Source organism: Oncorhynchus mykiss, chromosome 3 (assembly GCF_013265735.2).
Source record: "Oncorhynchus mykiss isolate Arlee chromosome 3, USDA_OmykA_1.1, whole genome shotgun sequence".
In the NCBI taxonomy this organism is placed as follows: domain Eukaryota; kingdom Metazoa; phylum Chordata; class Actinopteri; order Salmoniformes; family Salmonidae; genus Oncorhynchus; species Oncorhynchus mykiss.
The window spans coordinates 24,133,104-24,155,693 of NC_048567.1; the positions used below are offsets into that span (position 1 = coordinate 24,133,104).

At 42.7% G+C, this 22,590-nt stretch overlaps 1 protein-coding gene across 12 annotated transcripts in view; it reads left to right on the top strand.

Moving 5' to 3' along the window:
* LOC110503950 (myocyte-specific enhancer factor 2D homolog) overlaps positions 1 to 22,590 on the top strand; it is a 78,741-nt gene that overhangs the window by 27,588 nt on the left and 28,563 nt on the right. For 10 of the 12 annotated variants that reach the window (XM_036972719.1, XM_036972785.1, XM_036972757.1 and 7 more), the window contains exons 2-3: positions 9,020 to 9,392; positions 11,329 to 11,532. In XM_036972719.1, coding sequence (XP_036828614.1) covers positions 9,339 to 9,392; positions 11,329 to 11,532 — 258 coding nt within the window. In that variant the 5' untranslated portion in view covers positions 9,020 to 9,338. The remainder of the gene's footprint in view (positions 1 to 9,019; positions 9,393 to 11,328; positions 11,533 to 22,590) is intronic. The other 2 variants (XM_036972730.1, XM_036972738.1) reach the window with 1 other exon arrangement.

Consider the following 22,590-nt stretch of genomic DNA (forward strand, 5'->3'; position numbering starts at 1 on the left):
TTTCCTCAAAAGAATCCAAGCCCACCACCATACATTTCTCCACCATATCACTCACACAGATTCACCTTCACACTGAACACTTTGGTTAATAAGGCACAATGCACACCCGTCTAACCAAACAAGCGGTCAGTCAACAGGCAGAGTGGAGCGGGCCAGCCGAACGGAATGGCTGTGCAGGAACATGAGGCAACAGGCTGTAAATATCCCACAGCTGGTGCTGGGACTACAGCCCAAGGTTGGGGTGAAAGCACAGAGTCTCACTGGGCAGGATGAGAGAGAGATCAGTAGCTAGTTACTGCCTGTGTTTGCGGATACGTCTTCCCCAATGAAAGGCTAACTAATCAGACTCCTGCTCCTCTGTTCAGGTGGCCTCCATGCCTCAGGTGTGGATTGCAATGATTATACGCAATACCATGGTGGCACTCTGGTTTGATTGAATTAGATTCGATTTTGAGTAGCAATTTCATTTGTATGGAGCAGCCAGACTGTCATCGTTCATACAGGGAGAAGGGATTTCACCTTTACCCTAGCTAGGGTGACCATGGTGATACTGAATATAAGTATTGATTTGCCTGGACCACAAACTGAGAGCGAGATCTGTCTTGTTGATAGCCTCCCCAGAGACCGCAGCCCCATGCAACCAGAGAGGGAGATTCTGGCTGCTTCCAATGAAACCTGAGTCCTCAGCAGAGCTGTAGGTGACTCCTCTGATATTGGTGATGTCTGCCAACAAGGCAGTGTAAGCATATACACAGTGAAGCTTGTAACTGCTCTCAAACAGATCTGGATACATAAAACATAACCATTAATTAGCTGCCAATGAGAGGTAATTTAATTGTAAAGGTTAGTTTTCTCCTGTTTTGGGTGTAAGTAACAGTTTCCTAACTATAGAGTAGCTGTGTTTGTTATGAGCAGACTGTGGTCAGTCCTGGTAGGACACACACACACACACACACCACGCACATATACACAATTGACAGCTTGACACGTATAGCCGACTACACTGACAGGCTGACAGTCATACATACACGTATATACAGTATGCATTGACAGAAGGACATACATGTGCACAAAACCTCTCCAACACATCTCTCTGCACATATGCTCTGCTGCTGTGGCATGCAATTGTCGTTTGTGCTATATGTCATGACTCAATCGTGACCCCTGTGCCTCTGCACTGTAGGCTATGACACATGATGCAGGATGGATAAGGTGGTGGCAACTCTATGCGACACTGTGGCTCCTACTGTGTTGCACCACCTTGTAGCCAATGACAGCAACAGATGTTCTGAACTTACACACAAATGATGCACCATTGTGTATCTGTTCTTTTATGGATTATTCTGCCGTGAGTGCCTTGCGGTTCAAAGATCTTCCCCGTGTAGTGTAGCTGTTGATAGTATACTGCACACTAAAATATCTTCAACAATACAGATACAAATTTCATATATTTTAGGGGGTTCCTCGGGGCTCAATGCAAGGACCACTGCAGAATAGCTTTTATCAGTGTTAATCTGTTCCTTGTCTAAAGTGTCTCACACTCCCTAGTTCAGTCAGTCAGTAGACACTCTCCAGGCCCTCTGCCTTCAATGTGAGAGGAGAGATTCTACCTGACATCAGACATGGGAGGCTGACTCCCGCAGCATGAAGGGTAAAAGGTTGAGGTTTGAGCACCCGGGCAGATAAAGCAGCCTTTTCATGTGTGACCGGCCCGCAGCCCAAAACAAATCCCACGGACCGCTGCCTTTGAACTGTAGACCAATGTTCCTATGGCAGGAGTAGTGCTCTGCTCACTCACTAGTTCTCTACTATTTGAGTGTATAACATAAAACTCAAGTGTTTTCTGTTTTAGTTTGAGTATTTTCAGTATAAACCTGTTACTTCTACAGTCTTTGGCAAATATAACAACCCCCTCCAGAGTTTCTCTTGTTTGCTAGTATATAATGGGCATTCACATCTAAAAGGACCCATGAGCACACACATGTGAAGTTCATAGGAGCATGTCAAATTGGGTGTCAAATTAAATGTTTTAGAAATTAAGGCATATATACATTTTGCAACCATTTTCCATCTAACAAATATGGAATAAGGAAAGGCTTTCATTTCTGGTCAAACATATGGAAAAAAGGATCTTGGACAACATTGACCAGAAAAATTATTGAAAGGTATTAGATTTACATTAAAACACAATAATGTTGAAGTAAAGACCCCTGACAACTAATATCAACACTTCAGAAAGTATTCACACCCCTGGACTTTTTACACCATTTTGTTACGGCCTGAATTTTAGATTTATTAAATTGAGATTGTGTGTCACTGGCCTACACACAATACCCCATAATGGCAAAGTGGAATTGTCTTTAGAAATGTTTAACCCCTTTGTTATGGCACGCCTAAATAAATTCAGAAGTAAAAATTTGCTTAAATTGCATGGACTCACTCTTTGTGCAAAAATAGTGTTTTAAGATTATTCAAAATATATATTTTTAACATGATTACCCCACACATACAATTATCTGTAAGGTCCCTCAGTCGAGCAGTGAATTTCAGACACAGATTCAACCACAAAGACCAGGGAGGTTTTCCAATGCCCCGTAAAGAAGGGCACCCATTGGTAGATGAAAAAAAGAAAAGCCGACCATTGAATATCCCTTTGAGCATGGTGAAGTTATTAATTACACTTTGGATAGTGTATCAATACACCCAATCACTACAAAGATACAGGCGTCCTTCCTAACTCGGTTGCCGGAGAGGAAGGAAACCACTCAGGGATTTCACCATGAGGCAAATGGTGACTTTAAAACCGAGTTGGCTGTAGTAGGAGAAAACTGAGGATGGATCAACAACATTGTAGTTACTCCACAATACTAACCTAAATTACAGAGTGAAAAAAGGGAAGACAGTGCCATATTGCAAAGAAATTAACTTTATGTCCCGCATACAAAGCATTATGTTTGGGGCAAATCCAACACAAAAATCACTGAGTACCACTCTTCATACTTTCAAGCATAGTGGTGGGTGCATCATGTTATGGGTATACTTGTCATTGGCAAGGCTATAGAGTCTTTTATGATAAAAATAAACATATAGAGCTAAGCACAGGCAAAATCCTAGAGTAAAACCTGGTTCAGTCTTATGGCTTGGGGGTAGAAGCGGTTAAGGAACCTTTTTGTCCTAGACTTGAAGCTCCGGTACGGCTTGCCGTACTCTAGATGGTGCAGCTGTAGAACTTTTTTGAGGATCTGGGGACCCGTGCCAAATCTTTTCAGTCTCCCGAGGAGGAAAATATGGTGTCATGCCCTCTTCACAACTGTCTTGTTATGTTTGGACTATAATAGTTTGTTGGTGATGTGGACACCAAGGAACTTGAAACATATCGACCCGCTCCACTTCAGCCCTGTCGATGTGAATGGGGGCCTGTAGTCCTATAGTCCACGATCAGCTCCTTTGTTTTGCTCACATTGAGGGAGCGGTTGTTGTCCTGGCACCACACTGCCAGGTCTCTGACCTCCTCCCTATAGGCTGTCTCATCGTTGTCGGTGATCAGGCCTACCACCGTAAGCAAACTTAATGATGGTGTTGGGGTTGTGCTTGGCCACACAGTCGTGGGTGAACAGGGAGTAAAGGAGGGGACTAAGCACACACCCCGGAGGGGCCTCAGTGTTGAGGATCAGCGTGGCAGATGCGTTGTTGCCTACCCTTACCAGCTGGGGGCCAGCCCGTCAGGAAGTCCAGGATCCAGTTGCAGAGGGAGGTGTTTTAGTCCCAGGGTCCTGAGCTTAGTGATGTCCAGATGGGAAAGGGCAGTGTGGTGTACAATTGAGATTGTGTCACCGGTGGATCTGCTGGGGTGGTATGCGAAATGGAGTTGGTCTGGGGTTTCCGGCATGATGGTGTTGACCAGCCTTTCAAAGTACTTCATGGCTACCGATGTGAGTGCAACAGGGCGGAAATCTTTTAGGCAGGTTACCTTCGCTTTCTTAGGCAGGTTACCTTCGCTTTCATCAAAAAACTTTTTACGCAATGTGGCTGACGCAACAGATCAGAACATTTAGCTTAAAATGTTGATCAACTACTAGGCTATTTCACATTATAAGCGCAGCACTGCGCACATGGTAGTAGGCTATGTTCCATTAGTGGAAAACACCATTATCAAAAGTGATTCCAAATGCAATTATGCATGTAATGCTTTCAATATAAAGGTGAGTTTTATGGTGAAAATGATCTTCCCCACACTTGAAACTCACGTGCTGCTTATGTGTGCCAGTTAGGCTCTACACCCCTTGTGATACAAACCTTATTAAAATATATAGGTCTATGTGCTAGGCTACATGAGGTGTGCGACTATGATTCAAAAATGTCTCAAAAAAAGGTCTTGTTTCTTATGCTTGGCATCATTCACAAGTGTTAATATATAATTCACAAGTGATAGGCTAATATTGTCACCCATCAGACTATTCTTGATTTAATCTTGTCTTTACATATACTAAATAATATATGTGTGAAATTTGTTTTGATTTAGAATGGACTATTATCCTGCACCTGTATCAAAACAGGGGCAGTGGGAAAATTTACATCTATGCACTTAAATAGCGAATGGAGGATGCTTTTCCCCGTGGTTTATTTTCATGCCAGGCTATAATCCTGTTGTAAAAATAAGCAATATACTTAATATTAAGAAAGTTGAGAAATTAATATAGTAAACCTAGCCTATAGAAAGCTGATCCTCCTCTTTTTAGTAGAGGCCATCATTGATGACAGTGTGGTTAGAGGAACAATAGAGTGCTGAGTACCAGGCAGTTAGCAAGTTTGGTAGGGCTACTAATGACCATTAGCACAATCAGAGCTTGGAGAAGCCTAATTACCGTGACTAAATGGTCACATGGAATTTGATTGCCTTCATGACTCGTGACCACCAGTGTGGCGGTAACACGGTTTTACTGCAACAGCCCAACTTGTGCCTTGAAATTCCGTTACAAAAGCCCTTGAATCTTGAAGATATGTTCTTATTTATCTCCCTCATGAGGAGGGAGGATAATGAATGTTCACAAAAGTAATAAGTAAAGGAAGACCAACCAAATAGTTGTGTTTTTACTAATATCAAGTTTGTTAATTAATTATTAAGTTATTCAAACTCGTAATTTTGTTACCAAATCATTAATCGAACTACTGATAAATCTGTAAGGGAATTGCTGCAATTGAATTGCCTACAATGGGAAATCATAGTAGTCACAAACCACAGTTGGGTCACCTGCTACTGTCCTCCCTTCCACTGGCATACTGTTATGTTCAGATCATAACTGTTTTTCTCTTTCTGTCATCTGGTGGTCAAAGCAACACTGTAAAAACAGTCTGGACATCCTCTACCACCACCTCCTCCTTCCCTCACTCACTCACTCACTCACTCACTCACTCACTCACTCACTCACTCACTCACTCACTCACTCACTCACTCACTCACTCACTCAATTTCAATTTAAGGAGCTTTATTGGCATGGGTAACATATGCTTACATTGCCAAAGCAAGTGAAATAGATAATAAACAAAAGTGAAATAAACAATAAAGAATTAACAGTAAACATTACGTTCCAAAATAATAAAGGCATTTCAAATATCATATTATGTACAGTGTTGTAATAATGTACAAGTAGTTAAAGTACAAAAGGGAAAATAAATAAATATAGGTTGTATTTACAATGGTGTTTGTTCTACACTGGTTTCCCTTTTCATGTGGCAACAAGTCACAAATCTTGCTACTGTGATTGCACACTGTGGTATTTCACTTAATAGATATGGGAGTTTATCCAAATTGTATGTGTTTTCGAGTTCTTTGTGGGTCTGTGTAATCTGAGGGAAATATGTGTCTCTAATATGGTCATACATTTGGCAGGAGGTGAGGAAGTGCAGCTCAGTTTCCACCTAATTTTGTGGGCAGTGTGCACAAAGCCTGTCTTCTCTTGAGAGACAGGTCTGCCTTCAGCAGCCTTTCTCAATAGCAAGGCTATGCTCACTGAGTGTGTACATTAGTCAAAAATGTCCTTAATTTTGTGTCAGTCACTGTGGTCAGGTATTTTGCCACGGTGTACTCTCTGTTTAGTGCCAAATAGCATTCTAGTTTGCTCTGTTTATTTGTTAATTCTTTCCAATGTGTCAAGTAATTATCTTCTTGTTTTCTCATGATTTGGTTGGGCCTAATTGTGTTGCTGGACCAGCTTGCTTAGGGGACTCTTCTCCAGGTTCATCTCTCTGTAGGTGATTGCTTTGTTATGGAATGTTTGGGAATCGCTTCCTTTTAGGTGGTTGTAGAATTTAACGTCTCTTTTCAGGTTTTCGATAATTAGCGGGTATCGACCTAATTCTGCTCTGCATGCATTATTTGTTATTTTACGTTGTACACTGAGGACATTTTTGCAGAATTCTGCATGCAGTCTCAATTTGGTGTTTGTCCCATTTTGTGAATTCTTGGTTGGTGAGTGAATCCCAGACCTCACAAACATAAAGGAGAATGGGTTCTAGAACTGATTCAAGTATTTTTTTTGCCAGATCCTAATTGGTATGTTGAATTTTATGTTCCTTTTGATGGCATAGAAGGCTCTTCTTGCCCCTCTCTCTCCTCTCTCTCTCGTTAATGTCACCTCTCCCGGTTCTTACTGACACCAACCCTCTTTCCATTTACTGTAACAAGCATCCTCACCCACTGGGCACTGACCAACATCACACTTCCATGGATGTTGAAATTTGGTCAGTCTTGTTTGGGGGCGGAGCTCATTACAATCATACCCAGTGTGTAGAATAATACCCAAAAGAAGGATGTTGCATATTTCTACTTTTTTGTGTGTACCTATTCAGGATACATCACCATGAAGAGAATTATATTCATAGCCATAATTATGCATTTCTATATAGTACAGATCAGGGACTCATGATGTAATTCCGTTACCATAACTCTGTTACCAGATGTAAATTCACTTCACCTACTGTAGTTCAATAACCAAAATATTATTTTTCAAACTAAAGGTGTTGAATGTTCTTTCTGCAGATATATTTTAATCTTAATTTGAGCAGATATTGACTTTTTTCTAAAATGTGGTCGCTTAACAAACTGAGGGAGATTTTACAGTAATTATATTACCAAACTTTGCATCTTCACAGTTCTTCTAGTAAATGCGTTTTTGTGAAATGTTCCGTGTAAATTGTTCAAAGTAGTCCTTGTGCATTGAGTTATATGCTTTGGTAAACTTTGAAATCAATTGTTTTTGTTGAAAATGTATGCCAAAGTGAAAAAAGCGTCATTCCATTGCCACGGAAATGCCCTAATACAACACCCTCCATATTTTCCATGTAAAACGGGAGCTGGAGATACCTCTATTTATTTTGTTAGGGCTTTATTTTTAAGAGAACAATTATGACATGCATAACACCCTTTCCTCAGACTTCTCCTATTGTCCTGCCTCCAAGCCAAATACGTAGTGCATAATTCATGGAGAACGCATTGCCATAGTGAAGGCAATTGATTCAACTAAAAGAAAATGTGTGGTACCTGCACACACCGACACACAGAACCCGTTCTGTCACGTCATTGTTTTGTTTTTTATGGTAATGGTAGCAGAGCAGGCATTAATCAGGGGGTGGTTTTACTATTCTCTCAGGTAAACAATCTGGGTGATGTAGTGTTGAAACTGCACTCAAGGCTTTCCAGATGCACTCACTCTAATGCAATGTCTCGGCTCCCACTGTCATGCGGGTGTGTGTGAACAGTACACAGTCTGGATGTATATATAGAGAGCTATTTTTAAGGCTGAACCACAAATAGTAGTAGTAGTGGGGCTTAATTAAAATGGTCCATGCCTCTGTTGCCATTCCTGGGTTGCTGTCTGCTCGTTCGTTCATTCATTCATGAATTCATATGCACACATGTACTCTGCACTCTCTCATTTGCCCTCTCTCTTTTTGTTGTTAGAAATAGCTATACATTGCAAAAAATGTTTAGTTAAAGGGGCAATCTGCAGTTGCTGCACCCACCTGAACTTGAACTAATTAAAACAATGATATTTACCGTATGATTCTTAAAAGAATATAACTTTAGAAATGCCTCATGAGCTTAGTTAGTCACACCCCATCAGAACCCAAAATAAAAGCTTGTTTTTACTCCAATGTTTGTAAACATTATACATATAAACAAACACTATATAGCCTCAAAACATAGTTAAAACGATCATTTAGATTCTTATAGATGGTCGGTCCATAGCTCTTTCTCAGAATTTGAGAGTGGTTACATTTATCCAGTCCCTTCCCTCAGCCTTTTACCAAAACAGCTTTATTAATTCAACTGCGGATTTAACCTTGACGTTTCTGTCTTCAATTAAATATTTATTTTTAAATACACTTATTTTCATTATATTAAAGGAACACTGTGTTATCTAACATGGAACGGTGCCAAATTACCACAGTTTAGATAACAAAACCTAGTGGTAATGATAACATTACTGGTTCAGTGACAGAATCCAAGAGCCTACTTCAAAACGCAACAGAAGCTCTGAGCACTAGCGTCCCGCCCACACATGGCGAGCATTCTCACTGGGCCATGGGGCCGGGCTCTGCCTTCGATTGGGAATCACATGCAGCGTATCAGGTCGGGCAGGCAGGGAGTTGCTGCGGGCAACCAACAGATCAGTTATGTGGCGGTGATGCCTCTAATAAAGCTGACACAGCACAGCCTCTCTCCCTGTGGCCCCCCTGAGGGGCACACTTGCCCCCATGGAAACAATAACCCCAAGAGAAAGGTTCTCCATCCTTCAGTTCCCCCCGCTGCTGCTGCGGCTGCTCTTTCGAAGCGTGCTTCTAATTTGTCCGAAAGGATCCCTGACTTAAATGCATCGCTTTGGTTTCTCTGTCGAGTACTGTGGAGGTTAAAAGGCTAAGACAATTGTTGATTCTGAAGGATGTTGGCAGAAATGGTACATGAACGATACCTCTACCTCTCCCGAATGTCATATTGATCCGATGCTCTGTTTTCCAGGAGTAACACACCTGCAGTAAAGAGGGGAAGAGGATCCTAATTTATAGGACCAGTGGATGACCTGCCTGCTGTACAGACCATGATCTGAAGGCCCCGCCACGTGGTCCCATTCTTCTTCCTTATTTCCTGCAGGGGTAAGAGCTCCTAGACCAGCTGCCATAGACAGGTGGAGCAGAGGGAGATAGAGAGAGTGTGTACGAGAAAGAGTGCGACAGCCAAGCGCCTAGTCGGCAACAGTGCCCACCAACCACCTCCACAGGACAGCCGTGCCCTCCGACCCCACCACGCCCCCTGCCCCTCCCACCGCCAGACCGGAACCATGGGAAGGAAAAAGATCCAAATACAGAGGATCACAGACGAACGGAACAGACAGGTGTGTGTGTGTGTGTGCATAATGTTTATTTGTATCTTAGAACTCTATCATGCCTATGACTACACCAGTATTTTTCCAAGACGATGACAGGCTAAATGATCCTTCTAAAAATGATTTACTGGTTAATGGGCTTTGGTTCATTTGAGCTTATTGAGTAATGGATGTGATGCGTCTGCCATCCCCAAAATGTCCCTGGCTGAGTAGAACCTGAGTGTTTTTGACACTAGGTGGATCGAGGTCCTGAAGTCATCTTAAGCTTTTTGTATTTCTTTATAGGTGCCCATTTTCATAGAGCAGCACACAGAGACTCGAAATGCTTCAGGCATTCAAACATTATGTTGATTCATAAAAAGTTGATAGAAATATTGGTGAACCATCATCCTACTAGATGTTGATCACAAAATACTGTCATTAGCACTAATGGATTGGCCCCGTCCCCAAGGCTATAGACTCTGACGCAAATTCAACAGCATGTGAAATACATGTTGTGAAAAGAGAGCGTGAGAACCACATACTTTTACATAGTAATGGATTATTAACTGAACGCCGAATGCTACAGAGACCATGAACACTCATGAAACATTGCAGGTGCAGAAGGTAGAGCAGCTGGGGAGGTTGTGGTTGTCACTGTGGCTTCCTCCTCTCCTCGCCACACAACCGCACTCATCAGGACACGGCCATGAAACAACTCATCCCTCTCATGGCGGATGTCTTGTTCTGTCGTTCGTTGCCATTGGTTACTTGCAATTCTATTCTTAATGTCAGTTATGTTCAGCTTGTTTATCTTGGCATTCATGTCGAAGGAAGGATCAAGACTAATTATTGTCGAAGACTCTGTGTACCTCACGCCTCCGACAAATCAGAGCATTTCTATTTGTGATAAACCGTCTTATAATTGGTTATGAGAGTCATTGTAATAGTATTGTTTATCAGCTCTGTGAGCCTGGCTTGCCATTGTCCTCGCTGAACTTTCTTCCCCTTGTTTTTCTATGTTCTGCTCTGTGTGTGTGTGTGTGTGTGTGTGTGTGTGTGTGTGTGTGTGTGTGTGTGTGTGTGTGTGTGTGTGTGTGTGTGTGTGTGTGTGTGTGTGGAGTTGATTGTGGGAGTGTGTGTGATGGGGTTTGAGGGAGGGGGTGGTAGGCGGTTGCCCATGGATACGACCCCGATATAATTTGATTTGTGGCAGCGGGAAGCAATGAGTGAGCAAGAACGACACAGAGAGGAAAACGGAGAGAAAAGGAAATGAGGGCGAGGAAATGAGAGAGACGGAGACAGTGAGAGAGGGAGACGGAGACCATAGGGGAGGACAAGGAGAGCATAAGCTGGCTCCTGCCCCATAGAGAGGCATCAGTGTAACATGGGGGTGCTCAAGCAATTATAGAGAGAGAGGGGAGATGGAGAGAGCGAGAAAGAGAGAGCGAGCAATTGAAGGTCTCACATGGCAGCTGTAGAATCTGCCTGTGTGGTTCCTTTCCGTGCGTCTGCTTCCTTGCACTCCTCTCTGATCCTGTCTACAGCAAAACAAACAAACTCAAATTCCCCCATTGCATAAATGCCTCAAAACCAAGGGAGTGGTATTAAACACAACCACAACACACTGCAGGACCTCATCCCGGTTGTCACCTTTAATTAGCTGTCTGTAATGTGTTGTTTGTTCACACATTGGCTGTTCTCTAAGAGACTATTATTTACTGTTATTGATATAGTCCCTCCCACTTTTATTACATTTAACCAATTATTACTACAAATTCCTTCACTTTTACAGTATCGCTAATGTTATTGGTCTTCCTTTTTCCTTCTATGCCAAATATCCCCTTCCCCTTATCACCTGCCAATCCCCCCTTCTCCCTCCTAATACCCCCCCCCCCACAACATCCCTTCCCTACCACCCTCTAATATACCCCCCAATATACCCACACCATCCCTCCCCTCACAGGTGACGTTCACCAAGAGGAAGTTTGGTCTGATGAAGAAGGCGTACGAGCTGAGTGTGCTGTGCGACTGTGAGATCGCCCTCATCATCTTCAACCACTCCAACAAGCTGTTCCAGTACGCCAGCACCGACATGGACAAGGTCCTGCTCAAATACACCGAGTACAACGAGCCCCACGAGAGCCGTACCAACGTCGACATCATGGAGGTAATGGAGGAGGGAGAGAGGAGGAGGAGGAGTTACTGTGTAGTCCCTGCAGGAGAGAGTGAACAGGGTGGTTGTGTGTTCTGAGGGGGAGGGGAGAGGTGTTACAATATGGTATTTTAGTACAGTGCCATGGTGGAGAGGCAGTAATGAAATGGCTCGCTGTGTTTCATTTTGTTTTTACATTCGTGGTTGTAATATAGTTGTAATTTGGTCGTAATATGGTCATAATATGCTTGTTTAGAAGGTAGTTTACATTTGATAACACTTTATTTTAGGGTTTGCCTATAACCTGTTGATTTGTTTTATTTTGTATTAAATGTTTTTAACAAATTAAGTAGGCAATATTTCTGTTCATGATTTATATTTGAAAGCAGGCCCACGTGACCTGGTGTTATGTTTTCTTGATATCAAGAGCTGTTTTATTTTTGACTACCACCACTCTGGTCTGGATGAGCGCAATCAATCCAAAGCCATCAGCTCCATCAGGTCTTTATTTATGTAGCAAGAGAAAGGGATGTTTATTTCTTTCTCTTTTCTTTTTTAGAGTATTCAAGATCGCTTTTATTTTTTGTGTGTGCTTTTCTCTGAATCTTTGGTTGAATCCAGAGTTGTTTGGATGTGTTTGTCATAGCCAGAGTAGACAAATATAAACACAAGCTACAAGCCTTAATTCCTCTTAAAGCAAATGTCTAGTGAGAGGGCAGGTACAGTAACTTCCATGAGATTACCTCAGAGAGACCAAGAAGGAAACAGATCGAGAGAGACTGAGAGGGCAGTTAGCCTAGCATGGCCGCCCCTAGCTAACATAGGCTGGCTCTAGAAGGCCTTAAATGTACATCAGTGTGCTGTGGCCAGATTACAGGCTTGTGTGGGGCCTGTTCCAGTATCCATCCAGGCCTGGCCGGCTGCCTGGTCCCTGGGATCATGGCGGGAGGGCAGAGGTAGGGACAGCTGGACCTGCTGTCACCACCCCCTAGCCTTGGCCGGGGCTCCAAGGCCACTCCAACAAAAAGCCTCCGGTCCCCATGAAACCATGCTATCACAAAATGGAGGGTTGTACAAAGGAGGAGGAGCATAGAGAGAGTTTCTAGATAGGGAATGTGAATGAGGTTACATTGAGCGAATTTTTTCCACCAACATGGATGTGCGGTATCATTTATCTGCCTTGACCCTTTTATACACGCAGGTTTTTTCATGGATTCATAAAAATGGGCAGATACATTTTAACTGGCTATTTAAATATTAACTTGCCACTTATAATTCATATACAGTGAAGCCTTTTCGCTCTATAAAGACCATGTCACTGGATCATGAAATTCTTGGTACAGCCGTTGCAGCTGTCCATTACCACGTGGAATAACTGAGATCGCATTCAGAGTGTCTCTCTCGCTGTTTCTCTCTCCTCTGTCTCCTATGTCTTTCTGTCTGTGGATGGCAGAGGTGAGGGCTTTCAGTGGGAGAGCTACATGGAGCTCCAGTTGCAGATGGCTCTTAAGTGTGTGTGCTGTGGCAGGGATTTGGGCCGCTCCGGGCCACATTAGCTTAAGCTCCACTGGCTGTGTGTGTGTGTGTCTGTGTCTGCCTGTATTTGTGTGTAAGCCTTCATGTTTGTGTGCATGCGCCCGCTCTGCAGTGGCCCGTGAGAATGCCTCATACAATATTCAGGCCAGATGCCTCGGCGCGGGAGTGTGTCACTGCCTGAATCCATATGAGGGTTCCCCCATGCATCTCCATCTCCTTCAGCAAGCCTCAGGCCCAGAGGAGAACCACTGTTCTACTGCCATTCCTCAGACCGAGAGGCTCCTTCTAGCTTGTTTAGTTTGATCTGTATTGTGTAGCGAGGGAGAGGGGCAGAGTTGAGATGAATCTCTTGGCACTGGTGAGTGGGGAAAGAGGAGGAGAAAGACAGAGGAAAGAGAGGAGAGGGGTTGAGCGGATGGGCACAAAATGTGTCCATTTGCCGCTCTGCCTCCCTCCAAGCAAGTGCTTTGGTGTATGAATTATGGAGTTGGATGCAGTCACGCACACACACTTAGTCATACGTTATGCTTATTATGTACCCTACTCACACACGCGCGCACACACACACACAGTACATTAATATACACACACATAAATATACAGAACATTAATATACAAACACACAAATATACTGGCCCAATGCTCAAAAGCACTTGTACTAACACTGAAATGTGCAGCTACATACAGTACCAGTCAAAAGTTTGGACACCTACTCATTCAAGGGTTTTTCTTTATTTCTACATTGTAGAATCATAGTGAACACATCAACACTAAAATAACACATATGGAATCATGTAGTAACCAAAAGTGTTCAACAAATTAAAATATATTTTAGATTCTTTAAAGTAGCCACCCTTTGCCTTGATGACCTCTTGGCATTCTCTCAACCAGCTTCATGAGGTAGTCACCTGGAATGCATTTCAATTAACAGGTGTGCCTTGTTAAGTACATTTTTCGCATTTCTTAACTTGTTATGGCTGCAATCCCACTAACGGGATAAGTGTCATCAACAACCGCTGAATAGCATAGCGCTACATTCAATAAATATTTATATTCATGAAATCACAAGTGCAATATAGGAAAACACAGCTTAGCCTTTAGTTATTCCACACGTCATGACAGATTTTGAAATTATGCTTTACAGCGAAAGCAATCCAAGCGTTTGTGTAAGTTTATCGATCGCATGACAAAACATTAAGTACACTTAGCATCAGGTAGCTTGGTCACGAAAATCAGAAAAGCAATCAAATTAATAGTTTACCTTTGATCTTCGGATGTTTTCACTCACGAGACTCCCAGTTACACAACAAATGTTCCTTTTGTTCCATAAAGGTTATTTTTATATCCAAAATACCTCCGTTTGTTTGCCGTGTTATGTACCACAGGAAAGAGCGGTCACGACAACGCAGACGAAAATTCCAAATAGTTTCCATAATGTCCACAGAAACATGTCAAACGTTTTTTATAATCAATCCTCAGGTTGTTTTTAAAATATATAAATCGATAATATATCAACCGCAAATGTCTTTCACAGTAGGAGAGGGAAAAGCAATACCTATCCAAACTCTGTTGCGTGAGCAAAACTCATGTGACCACTTGACGCAATGTTATCGTTCTGGCTCATTTTTCAAAATAAAAGCCTGAAACTATGTCTGAAGACTGACACCTTGAGGAAGCGATAGGAAAAGGAATCTGGTTCGTATCCCTTTTAAACCAGTAAAGGGAGGCTATGGAACATGGAGTTTTCAAAATAGAAGCCACTTCCTGTTTTGATTTTCCTCAGGGTTTCGCTTGCAATATCAGTTCTGTTATACTCACAGACAATATTTTGACAGTTTTGGAAACTTTAGTGTTTTCTATCCAATACTAATAATAATATGCATATATTAGCAACTGAGACTGAGGAGCTGGCCATTTACAATGGGCACCTTTTCATCCAAGCTACTCAATACTGCCCCTGCAGCCATAAAAAGTTAATGCATTTGAGCCAATCAGTTGTGTTGTGACAAGGTAGGGATGGTATACAGAAGATAGCCCTAATTGGTAAAATACCAAGTCCAAGCTCAAATAAGCAAAGGGAAACGACAGTCCATTGCTTTTAGACATGAAGGTCAGTCAATCCGGAAAATGTAAAGAACTTTGAAAGTTTCTTCAAGTGCAGTCGCAAAAGCCATCAAGCGCTATGATGAAACTGTCTCTCATGAGGACCGCCACAGGAAAGGAAGACCCTGAGTTACCTCTGCTGCAGAGGATAAGTTCATTAGATTTACCAGTTTCAGAAATCTGCAGCCCAAATAAATGCTTCAGAGTTCAAGTAACTGTTCAGAGGAGACTGTGAATCAGGCCTTCATGGTCGAATTGCTGCATAGAAACAACTACTAAAGGACACCAATAAGAAGAAGAGAATGCTTGGGCCAAGAAACACGAGCAATAGACATTAGACCGGTGAAAATCTGTCCTTTGGTCTGATGAGTCCAAATTTGAGATTTCTGGTTCTAACCGCCGTGTCTTCGTGAGATGCAGAGTCGGTGAACGGATGATCTCTGCATGTGTGGCTCCCACCGTGAAGCATGGAGGTGTGGGGGTGCGTTGCTGGTGACACTGTCTAGGATTTATTTAGAATTCAAGACACACTTAACCATCATGGCTACCACAGCATTCTGCAGCGATACACCATCCCATCTGGTTTGCGCTTAGTGGGGCTATCATTTGTTTTTCAACAGGACAATGACCTAACACACCTCCAGGCTGTGTAAGGGCTATTTTTATTTATTTTATTTCACTTTTATTTAACCAGGTAGGCTAGTTGAGAACAAGTTCTCATTTGCAACTGCGACCTGGCCAAGATAAATAGCAATTCGACACATACAACACAGAGTTACACATGGAATAAACAAAACATACAGTCGATAATACAGTAGAAAAAAATCGAACAAAAAAGTCTATATACGGGTGAGTGCAAATAAGGTAAGATAAGGGAGTAAATAGGCCATGGTGGTGAAGTAATTACGATATAGCAATTAAACACTGGAATGGTAGATGTGCAGAAGATGAATGTGCAAGTAGAGATACTGGGGTGCAAAGGAGCAAGATAAATAAATAAATAAATAAATAAATAAATACAGTATGGGGATGAGGTAGATAGCCCATCTGTAAACAGCCCATCTATGTACAGGTGCAGTGATCTGTGAGCTGCTCTGACAAGAAGGAGAGTGATTGAGTGCTGCATCAGATGACCTGGCCTCCACAATCACCCTACTCAAACCCAATTGAGATGGTTTGGGTTGATTTGGACCGCAGAGTAAAGGAAAAGCAGCCAACAATGTTGGAACTCCTTCAATACTGTTGGAAAAGCATTCCAGGTGAAGCTGGTTGAGAGAATCATAGGAGTGTGCAAGGCTGTCATCAAGGCAAAGGCTGGCTACTTTGAAGAATCAAAAATATATTTTGATTTGTTTAACATTTTGGTTACTACCTTATTCCATATGTGTTATTTCAGTTTTGATGTCTTCACTATTATTCTACAATGTAGAAAATTGTAAAAAATAAAGAAAAACACTGGAATGAGTTGTGTCCAAACATTTGACTGGTACTGTATGTACACACACAATTTTCTTCACACAGTTGGGCATTCCTTCACTCTAGTACACAGCTGGGAGGTGATGCATTTGTACATACACAGCTTCTCTCTGTGCTGCACGTGCAGTGTGTGTGTGTGGGCAGCCTGCCTCTCTTGCCAGAACGTGTTAATCCGCTTCACTGCAGATCCCAATCAGGGGCGAGGGAAGGAAAAGTGATGGAGAATGAGCTCTGAATGAGGAGGGAGATGAATCAAATCAAATCAAATCCAGGGAGAGGAGAGAGGAAGAAGAGGAGGGGATGCCCTTTTTCTTAAGCAGCTCAAAGAGGAAGATCTTACCATAGCATGGTTTAAAGACTTTGTCACTGCCCTGATTCAAGGTCACGGTGAGAGGAGCTCCTCATGACACGCACCACAAAACAGCACTTGACAAGATTCCCAATAAGTAATTGATTCTAATTAGAACATAAAATTGCCCATCACTTTTCAATATGGAGGCCCAACACCAAAAAGAGTTCTGGGTAGAGGCCAGGGCCCTTTGGAACTGTCCTATCATGACGCTGATGTTTCCTCATGAGGCAGGCATCCCTCAGAATAATCCCGTTTTGCCACATCAGCCAAATTCCTGGGACGTGCCCTAAGACCTGTCATATTCAAATATCCTAATCGGGACAGGACAGGGTCAATGGGGGCTTCTCCTTATCAAGTCACCTCCAAAGGTCATGGAGGTGACTTGATCGCCATGGAGACGGTAATAGGTTTTATTATGATGCATCAGGGTGTGATGGTAAATGGCTTCTAATCAGATTCAGTTTTTTGTTAAGCAGGCACTTAGTCTGCATCATGTTTGTTGTTGTTACTGCCAGGAACATTAATGGGGCATGATTGATTATTTAAGAGCAAATGAAAGCCGCATTTATTTATTCATCACGGTAAGCTAAATTAATAGTGTGATGTGATGCCTAAGTTAAAATGAATCTCAATTTTTTTTAAAGAGCAGCATTATTCCCATTTTATAAAGACTGTTAAATGGAGCGGCAGGTAGCCTAGTGGTTAGAGCGTTGGACTAGTAACCGAAAGGTTACAGATCGAATGACCGAGCTGACAAGGTAAAAATCTGTCGTTCGGCCCCTGAACAAGGCAGTTAACCCACTGTTCCTAGGCTGTCATTGAAAATAAGAATTTGTTCTTAACTGACTTGCCTAGTAAAATACATTTAAAAATACAACAGAATACGATTGCTTGGTCTGTGATACAGATCATATGGGCCTCCTCATAGGGATAAGTACACTGTCATCCTGCAGATTCCAGACCATCCATATCCAATGAGGGCATGGTCCACTATCTCTGTACTCTGTGAGGAAGCAAGACATCGGCCCCTCCTGAGATGGTGTGATAGAGGGGGTCCATTAACCACATGTATAAGTAATAACACCCACCGCTGGCCATTGTGGTAATGGCACAATGTACCTGAATGCGGGCAACTGCAAAAGGGACGTGACATTACCTTCTGCCTTTGTGGTCCTGGGCCCCGGCCCGTACTGCTCACCACATACTTCCATTCTAAAGGGAGAAGGTAGAATTGGAGAAAAGGAGAGATGGATGGCATTTTGAGAGCAAAAAGTAGGATGAGAAGCTGTGGGAATAGGTCAAGAGAGGAAGAGGTCAAAAGAAGACAGAAGTGAGAGATGGATAGACGGGAGATGGAGGAGAAATGAAGCCCGGATAAGAGGATAAAGGAGAGCAGTGCAGGAGAACATGTAGGAGGATGACGTGAGAGGACTGTATGGATCGATTATTAGATCCTGAGAGAAAAAGATGGAGAAAGAGATGAATATAAATGGATAGAGTGAAAGAGAAGAGGGTGAAAGGTGAAGGAAAGCGAGAGATACAGCTGGAGAGAGAAAGACCAGGCCTGAGCGACCGCGAGAGAATGAAAGAGAGAGCAGGAGATAGGACGAGAGTGCCAGAGGGGGAGGGGCAGGGAAGCTCACAGCCCAGCCAGTCAGACTGTGTGCTGCTCTGCAGGGGAATCTTACCCTGGCAACACAATAGAGGGCAGCACTTGAAAGAGTGTGCCAGCGGGGAAGAGGTGCGGAGGGACCGGTGAACAGATGGAGCTGACTGAAACAAGCTGATCAGCTGACCGACTTCTGCGCGTGTGTGTGTGTGTGTACCATTATATAGGACTGCCATGTCCTATTGTCAGGGCAGGTTTGTATGTAGCGATTTTGTTTTTGTTGACAGTCGGCTGCATATGTCCATGACTCTACCACGTCCCCGCACAGACTTTTGTCGGATGTTGTCATTGTCAGTTTTTAGTTTTTTAGGTCAACACAGACACACGGATCATGTTTTCTATGAACAGTGCAGAATAAACAGCATGGAGGCTAAACAGTGTCAGGAAGTTCTAGTGTCTAATTTGATCAGTGCACTGATTTGAATTGATATACCTGAACAGAGAAACCGGGTACAGATGAAATAATCATCTCTGTGGGTGGAATGTATTTCACACTCTGTGTAATAATATGAATATAATATATATATATTATGGATATCACAGTATACATTATGGATGATAATATTTAGAGTGAATTTGATCTGTATTGGGGGGTTTAGCTCAGTAAACCTGGATTTAACTTCACAGTTGGTTAGCTAATGACTGCATTAGTCTTTTTACGTCTTTTATTCTCTCTACCTCTCAGCTTGGCATTGAATTTCATGTTATTGAGTCATCCTCACTACACAGAGAACAGTGATAGTCCCTAGTGGGTGTCCTAGAGAACATCCACTTATCTACTAATCAAATCTCCATCAGGCAGCACTCACTGTATGGTGGATAATACAGTCATCTCTCTGCCACGCAATACTGTAGATACCCATTTATTTATGTTGCTTTACTTAAATACATATTCCCCTTTTCCATATACAATAGAACTGAATAGTACATCTGTCATGTGGAATAATTTGCGACACTAGGTGGGAATCCATTTTGCTAGTGTCAGGATCTGGTTTGCTGTTTGGTCCAGATCCCACTGGAAAAGCTACTTACAGTTAAGCTTGTTTCCAGAATCATGTCAAAATAAGACCCTTTCCACTGTGCATTTCGAGCTGAAATGGCCTGACTGCCCAACTCTCTGGCTGGCTAACAACCGCGGTGTGCTTCTGTTTCACCCCCTACCCTTTACCTTTGCTCAAAGGCTTTTGTTGGTGTGCCGCTTCACACCAATTTAGAGGTGCTCGAACATCCGAGCCGACAGAGGAAAGAAAATATGTTGATGTGCCCTTAAACAAGGCACTTAACCTTAATTTGCTCCAGGAGCGCCATACTACTACTATATACAGTACCAGTCAAAAGTTTGGATTCCTACTCATTCCAGGGCTTATCTCTATTTTTACTATTTTGTACATTGTAGAATAATAGTGAAGACAAACTATGAAATAACATACAAAATTAAGTGTTAAACAAATCAAAAATAGATTTAAGATTCTTCAAAGTAGCCACCCTTTGCCTTGACAGCTTTGCACACTCTTGGCATTCTCTCAACCAGCTTCAAGAGGTAGTCACCTGGAATGCTTTTCCAACAGTCTTGAAGGAGTTCCCACACATGCTGAGCATTTGTTGGCTGCTTTTCCTTCACTCTGCGGTCCAACTCATCCCAAACCATCTCAATTGGGTTGAGGTCGAGTGATTGGAGGCCTGGTCATCTGATGCAGCTTCATTAAATAGTATCCGCAAAACACCAGTCTCAACGTCAACAGTGATGAGGCGACTCCGGGATGCTGGCCTTCTAGGCATAGTTGCAAAGAGAAAGCCATATCTCAGACTGACCAATAAAAATAAAATATTAAGATGGGCAAAAGAACAGTTACTGGACAGAGGAACTCTGTCTAGAAGGCCAGAACCCAGGAGTAGCCTCTTCACTGTTGACGTTGAGACTTGTGTTTTGCGGGTACTATTTAATGAAGCTGCCAGTTGGGGACTTGTGAGGCGTCGGTTTCTCAAACTAGACACTAATGCACTGGTCCTCCTGCTCAGTTGTGCCCTGGGGCCTCCCACTTATCTTTCTATTCTGGTTAGAGCCAGTGTGCGCTGTTCTGTGAAGTGAGTAGTACACAGCGTTGTACGAGATCTTCAGTTTCTTGGCAATTTCTCACACGGAATAGCCTTAATTTCTCAGAACAAGAATAGAGTGACGAGTTTCAGAAGGAAGGTTTTTGTTTCTGGCCCTTTTGAGCCTGTAATCGAATGCACAAATGCTGATGCTCCAGATACTCAACTAGTCTAAAGAAGGCCAGTTGTATTGCTTCTTTAAAATCAGAACAACAGTTTTCAGCTGTGCTAACATAATTGCAAAAGGGTTTTCTAATGATCAATTCGCCTTTTAAAATGATAAACTTGGATTAGCTAACAAAACGTGCCATTGGAACACGAGTGATGGTTGCTGAAAATGGGCCTTGGTATGCCTACGTACAGTTGAAGTTTACATAAACTTAGGTTGGAGTCATTAAAACTCGTTTTTGAACCACTCCACAAATTTCTTGTTAACCAACTATAGTTTGGCAAGTTGGTTAAGACATCTAGTTTGTGCATGACAAGTAATTTTTCCAACAATTGTTTACAGACAGATTATTTCACTGTGTCACAATTCCAGTGGGTCAGAAGTTTACATACAGTAAGTTGACTGACTTTAAACAGCTTGGAAAACTCCAGAAAATTATGTCATGGCTTTAGAAGCTTCTGATAGGGCTAATTGACATAATTTGAGTCAATTGGAGGTGTATCTGTGGATGTATTTCAAGGCCTACCTTCAAACTCAGTGCCTCTTTGCTTGACATCATGGGAAAATCAAAATAAATCAGCCAGGACCTCATAAAAAAATTGTAGACCTCCACAAGTCTGGTTCCTCCTTGGGAGAAATTTCCAAATGCCTGAAGGTACCACGTTCATCCGTACAAACAATAGTACGCAAGTATAAACACCATGGGACCACGCAGCCGCCATGCCGCTCAGGAAGGAAACGCGTTCTGTCTCCTAGAGATGAACGTAAAAAAAGTGCAAATCAATCCCAGAACAACCGCAAAGGACCTTGTGAAGATGCTGGAGGAAACAGGTACAAAATTATCTATATCCACAGTAAAACAAGTCCTATATTGGCATAACCTGAAAGGCCGCTCAGCAAGGAAAAAGCCACTGCTCCAAAACCACCATAAAGAAACCAGACTACGGTTTGCAACTGTACATGGGGACAAAGATCGTACCTTTTGGGGAAATGTCCTCTGGTCTGATTAAACAAAAATAGAACTGTTTGGCCATAATGACCATTGTTATGTTTGTAGGAAAAAAGGGGGAGGCTTGCAAGCCAAAGAACATCATCCCAACCGTGAAGCACGGGGGTGGCAGCATCATGTTGTGGGGGTGCTTTGCTGCAGGAGGGACTGGTGCACTTCACAAAAAGGGTGGCATTATGAGGAAGGAAATTTTGATATTTTGAAGCAAGACATCAGTCAGGAAGTTAAAGCTTGGTCGCAAATGGGTCTTCCAAATGGACAATGACCCCAAGCATACATCCAAAGTTGTGGCAAAATGGCTTAAGGACAAAGTCATGGTATTGGAGAACACCAGCAATTAAAACAGTCTCTTTGTCCCTAGCAAACTCAACAAACTTACGGTGAGAGGGTTTTTTGTGGTTCCTGAAGCGCTGCCTACAAGCTTCAGGCACCAACTCATAAGCATGCAACACGGTTGTTTTAACTATATCACACTGTAATCTGTCTTCCAGGGAGAGAGCAGCTACTACTTCCTGGGCTTTCCCAGACAATTTACATTGCAACAGGAGCGGCCAAACCTCGAGTGGCCAATGCAGCGCATCAACTTCCGACTCCCAGAATGGAGGGACTAAAGCAATATTTTTACTCACGTCGAAGTGGGCTTGATGGGCAGGTTGTGAAATCAC